The 6,050-nt window shown below is 42.4% G+C and overlaps 1 protein-coding gene across 1 annotated transcript; it reads right to left on the bottom strand.

The window, feature by feature from the left end:
* Positions 1–1,819: 1,819 nt before the first annotated feature.
* Positions 1,820–4,849, bottom strand: MELLADRAFT_114695 (uncharacterized protein; the record flags this gene model as incomplete). The annotated part of the gene is made up of 2 exons (XM_007419692.1): positions 1,820–3,072; positions 4,504–4,849. 2 exons carry the CDS (start codon positions 4,847–4,849, stop codon positions 1,820–1,822), a joined length of 1,599 nt encoding a protein of 532 aa, XP_007419754.1.
* Positions 4,850–6,050: the final 1,201 nt, after the last annotated feature.

Here is a 6,050-nt window from a genome sequence, read left to right as displayed (position 1 = left end):
CGAAGACAGCGGATGCGACTCTATAAGCATCAATTTCATTTGGCCAATTCTGAGGCTCTTCTTCATCATCGTCCATAAAGAAATCGGCGCCGCCTTTCTTGACTATAATATTATGCAATACACACATTGCAATAACTAAAGTGGACTGCAATTCAATTGAGAATGAATGCATGTTGGTAAGCATCTCAAATCTTTTTTTAATCACCCCAAAAATCCGTTCAATTGCATTTCTCAAACTCGAATGCCTTAAATTGAATAGCTCCTTGTAGTCTCTGGGCCCAGCGTTTCCTTGGGCCCACTCTCGTAGGTGATATCGAACACCACGGTAAGGGGCTAGAAAGCCCGGCTCATTTGCATAACCTGCATCAACCAGGTAGAATCGGCCTTGAAAAGAAAGAAGAAAAAAAACAATGGTCAGCATGTGAATAAGATCAGATGGAGCGAGAATCTTCCTCACTTACCTGGAGGTACTACGAATCTACCCTGCTGCCGAGCCACCTCCAAGACTCTGGCATCGGCAGCAGATCCCTTGAAACCAGCCAGAACGAAGGTGAACATCAAATTGAATGAACACCCAGCCAGTACGTTCTGGCTCAAGAACCCTTTCCTATTTCGGTAAAGTTCACGTTCGTCGTTTCGAACAACGGCCCCGATGTGGGTGCCATCAATGGCACCTATACAGTGCTCAAACCAAGGATAGCGCTTGGAGTTTGTGGCGATTTCGGGTGGACAAGGAGTTTGGGGACCAGGCTGACGGATAAATCTATCCGAGATGCGCTCTAATGCATGTGCCACGATATGAAAATAGCGGCTCGTAGTTTCTTTCGAATGTTGGAACCTCTCGGAGGTCATTCGATTTGAGGCATGCTTCCCAATTGTATATAAGAACATCATGACCTGTTCTCGTGTATCGATGTGAATCGAAGAGGTGAGATGTTCATCTAGAACATCCATCAGAGCGATGAACGTGGTCTTGTCCATGCGACAGACCTCGTGGAATCGAACCCGGACTACCCCTCAAACACCTCTTTAGCGTACTCGTGACCTCTGAGGCGAGAAGTACAGCAGGGAACGTTTGGGGCTAGCTCCGCGGCGAGGAGTTCTCGAGCTAGAATGATGTGATTCTCAACTTGTTCTCGGAGAGCGTCTTCATTATTATTGGATTCAAATAAATCTTCAGTGCGGATCGTGAGGATGGAATCCAAACTATCAATGGAGGCAGTTGGAGATAAATAATCGGACATGGTTGTTTACCAACCAATGTCCGAATTGGAATCAATTTTGGCATTGAAATACCAAACGATTATCCCTGGAAACCACTCATTACCTCTCATCTCGCGATTACTTGTGAGTTGCAACTTTTACTGCATTTTCAGGTCCAATAATGCAGTGTACTTTTACTGTAGTACACGATAATCTCAGGCAACCAAACGGGCCCTAAATCTTACCATGATTTCCATTGGGACTTCAAATGTTGTCTGACAAAAGATGAGATCAATCTTGATTAGAGGTGTTGTATTCGCTCAAGGAGATTACTTCTCAGTCTTGTTAATCAACCAAAAAGTGAAGGGCCAACAATTTGTGATCGATATGCTTGCTTAATGCTTTTCTCGCTCAATTTTGTGCATTCACAAAATGTTAAGTGGATTGTACATATGATGAGAAAAAAGGAATTGATCATTTTTGAACCCTGAGATGCTGCATCCCTAAGCGTTTGACTATACAAAAGACTGGAAAAAGAAAACAAAACGAGGTCAAGCCAAAGTTTTGTGGTGGAGATGTTTCTGTATAACAGACGATGTTGGTTGAGATTTAAAACTCAAGCAAGAGATTTTTTTTCGGCTGCTTTTAGTGCCGAGAGCGTCTTTTCAAAAGACAAAGTCCATTTGCTGATGTTGATCGACTTCAGAATCTTCTGGACTTTTGGAGAGATAGAGTGATGTACGGGTTGTACAAACTTGAATTCTTCGTCTTTACTTTCTTGAAAGATGTGAGCCACGCGGTTGGGAGAGATATGAACATAATAATATGAATTTTGATGATTTGGGTCCCAGGACACTTCAATTGCAGCATGTTCGTATCTGCCCATCACCACTGAGATAAAGGATAGATTTGATGGACTTGTAGTGGTGTCAACTACACTATGTTTTTGATTGGAGTTCTTGTATATGCCTAAGATTCGGCCAATGTATAAGGTACTATCTTTTATTATGATCACCCACTTATGTCGCTTGAGTGGGTTTCGCTCGCTGAGTCGTCCACTGCTGAGCCATTCATTAGTGTCAACCGGTATCTTTGAGCCAACTGTACGTATGATATCCGCCGCTTGAACCTTTGCGGTCATATTCCAACGTTTGTGACGACGAAGAAGTTCGACTTGTATGCAATTTTCTTGATACAACATCGATAACATCTTGGAACACTGACTCGGTTTCATATCGGTGTCTACAGTGGTGCTATCTACAGTACGTGCTGGGAAATCAGAAGGTTTGTTTTTTGTCCGCTCATTGCCCTGATGACAAGAAACCATGCTGTTGTGTTTGTATCGGAGTTTCACCAGGTTTTCACAGTCCAATGTTGAGCTGGAATTTATCAGTCGAGATCGTATAGATTGATATTTTTTGATCTCAGGATATGTTGATTGAATCCGAGAACTTGGCAATATCGGAAGTTGGAAAGTTGAGTATATCTTCTCTTCAATATCCTGAGAGAGCTGGCCAACAATCGAATTGGCTACTTGATTTTTTGCATGAAGTTCGGCTGCTGTTGCGAGAGCCTCTGCAACTGTGAGTGATGGAGTATTGGTTTCTTGATAATCGTGATCAATGCTGGTGGAGATGTCGTCATATATTGGCTCGGGAACCTGATTCCAGAGTGCTGGGTTCATGTGCTGAGTATGTGCTGTAGAAGACTTCGGATTGTGTGGAATGTTATTTCCAACAAATTCTCGCAAACCATCTGCTTCCAAACGCGCAATCCTTAGAGCACAAGTTATCTCATCATTGGATGGAAACTTGGTTAACAAAGCCCAATTCAGATTTGGGACTTCGTCAGCAAATGAGTACTGGTAGCCTGTTCATGTACAACATATGTGAACAATATGTGAACATCAAATCAGTTACCTTGCACTTTCAAAGGAGCAGAATCAAACAAGTCACTTACCTGAGTGTAAATTGTCAGATTTTGGGACCTTGATTGTACCACTTGTGATACTCTTCACAATGGCAAAAATCTTTGGCATCATCTCACGGGCACCCAAAACTGTAAAGTCGGGTGATATGACTCGCATCCACCCAAAGGTATGCTCACAGGATTCAGTCCCGTGTTTTGAAAGTATCAGGGGATGTTTTGGCCAGTACTCCCGATGTGCAATGATGAGACCGATTAGACTCTCCGCTAGCTGAACAAATATCTTGAAACCTTGATGCGAGATGAAATTGATGTTTGGATTCATCAAGTTATTTGTTTTTTCTCTTTGATGAAGCAGGTACAAGTGCCAGTCGCGTATGAAGAAGACAGCTCTCCAAACACATATAATCCTGTCAAAGTGACCCATGGTGGGATTTAACCAAGCATCAGTCATTTCACCCATCACAAATAAGTATATGGTGAGACCAGTGGTATCCGAAACTGAAGCTATGTTGTTTAGTTTTGAAGCCAGTTTCAAGGTTTTATGATGAAAGGTTCGTAGTGCCCGTCCGTCATCATGAGGATCAACATTCTTGATGTCCTTCAAGCCCAATGGACATTCGTCAAGACTTCGTAACGAGAGTAAATGTTCGATGTTTATGTAATACTTTCCAAAAGCAAGAAGTCGAGCTCCGGAAAGGATCTGGTTAGCTGCTGTCTTGCGGGCATGCTTAGGATCTTGTACGGTGACAATCGGAAGTTTTGATTCGCCAAAAAGTCCTACTTTGACATGTACATTGAGATCATCGTGATTGTACTCTAGATATTGACTACAAGATGTGGTCAGACTTAATTGCGCCGAGAGTTCGCTTGCGGCGCCATCCGATCCTAAGGAGACAATTGGAAGACCTGCTAGATCTAAGAGCTCGATGAATTTCAGGTGTTGGGCCAGGATATCCGTGCTATTCTCTTTACTTTTGCTTGCAATCAGAGCAACTATAAATGAGGGCATATTTGGTAATGGTACCTGGACCGTATAGCAGCGTATCTAGATATAATATCAATGAAGAAAATCAGATTGAGGTAGGATTGTATCTCAAAGAACAAATTTAACACTAACCTTATCACACAGAGTCCCATGCGAAATTATCTCCTTCACTACATTCTCCAAGTCGGCAGTGTTTGAAAATTTGATATCACCTCCTTGAGCACCTACAACTGACCCATTGTGTTGTCTAAGAGCTTTTAGACAAACAGTTTGATCAGTCCCTGCAACTAATGGACCGCTGTAACCAAGATTGTCAACCCATTTCTTGACGGGAATCATGTTTTCCAATTGTAACCCATCAAGCAACTGAGATCCTGAAGTCCTACGTTCTTCTCGCTGGCTTCGGAGTGATCTACCAGCAAAATTATCCCTGAACAAAGATACTACTCTACTACTATATGCACCAGCAGTAATTAACCAGTTATCCAGCTCTGATCGATAGACAATTCCAGTCAAACTATGCCCATGAGAGAGACGCTCGGCTTTGATACTCATAGCCTCAACGAGTGCTTTGAATACGGTGTGATCATCAAATAAGCCTTGTTTTGCTTTTTCGGCGATAATATCCCAGAGCTTTGGGCTACCTGCTTTTGCCGCCTGTTCAACTGATTCGCTAGCTAGCTTTTCGCCTTGAATCTTGGCACGAGTTACTTGGAACTGATCTTCAGACATTTTAGTATTTGATATATATTTCATTGTTTCCTCATCTGCATACTGGTGATTAATAGCTGAATTTAAACTAGATACATTTTTGATGGCTAGACATTCATCACAAGTAATTAGGACATCTTTTATTAATGTTTGAATCATACCATGACATTTTGTTGAGTGGATTGATCGATTTCTTCCTTCTCGATTGATATACCAGACTGATTGTGCTTGCAGAGTCCGGTGTAACTGATTTTTTTGATCTTCAGACAGGAGTAGTTCACTTCGAGTCCCAAAAAGTTGATCACAAACTTCATGCCGGGGAGGATGACCGTGATATGTGCTTGGTGAATGCTGTATACAGACAGAGAGGGGTTGTAAAGATCGAGATTGAACCCAAGTTTCATCGCTCAAACCTGCACATGCGACTTCATAGATTGGTTGTTGTTGATTCGGGGTGTTGTTTTCTTGAATCAGTCTATCACTCAAACGGATTCGCTCGGTATCAAGTATACACAGCCCTAAAACATCCAATTCAAATCAAACACATCAATTGTTGACCTTCATCGCGCATCATGTCCATAATACATCATTTGTGTTACACACCCTGTTTCCAATGCTGTTTGGCTGTTTGTAATGTTGCCACTTTCAGTTTTCTTCCGCAATGACATAGTAGCAGCTTTTGAGAATCTTCGATTTTGAATTGACATCGAGTGCAGCTTTGATTATCGTCCATTTTCAAAGGGCAGTTTGAGATGATTTGAGCCTTGAGACGCTCGATTGCTCTAGATTCTCTCGATAGGTTGAAGTTCATTGCATCTGAATTTCCTCTTGACTTGCGAGCGATGGATCGTTCTTCATTGAATAAATACAATCAAGTTGACCAATCAAACAAAGTGTACCGTGGTAATACCCGGGGCTGGCTGAGTCACGGACTCTCAGTATGTAACCCATAAAAATAAAATAATTTACATTGTATGCCTCCATAAGAGCTCTCCGGGGTCCTTTTGCACCCTATTCTGATTAGGTTTCAGAGCCCCGAGGCCGGGACCGCCAGCGTTGAAAATATCGCCGGGCACCTTCGGCCGGGCAGGGCCGGGACCGGGTCACAGCCCTACATAAGACCACCTAAGATACCTCAGATGAATTTTGTAAAAGCACCAAATTACCAATGTTGCATCACAAATTTAACGTGCTCATGAGGGGCTTAGTTAAGCTTAGTTAT

The sequence above is a fragment of the Melampsora larici-populina genome (assembly GCF_000204055.1).
Source record: "Melampsora larici-populina 98AG31 unplaced genomic scaffold MELLAscaffold_380, whole genome shotgun sequence".
In the NCBI taxonomy this organism is placed as follows: Eukaryota; Fungi; Basidiomycota; class Pucciniomycetes; order Pucciniales; family Melampsoraceae; genus Melampsora; species Melampsora laricis-populina.
The sequence above is the reverse complement of the archived record's forward strand: the minus strand, read 5'-3'. Positions and strand labels throughout refer to the sequence as shown.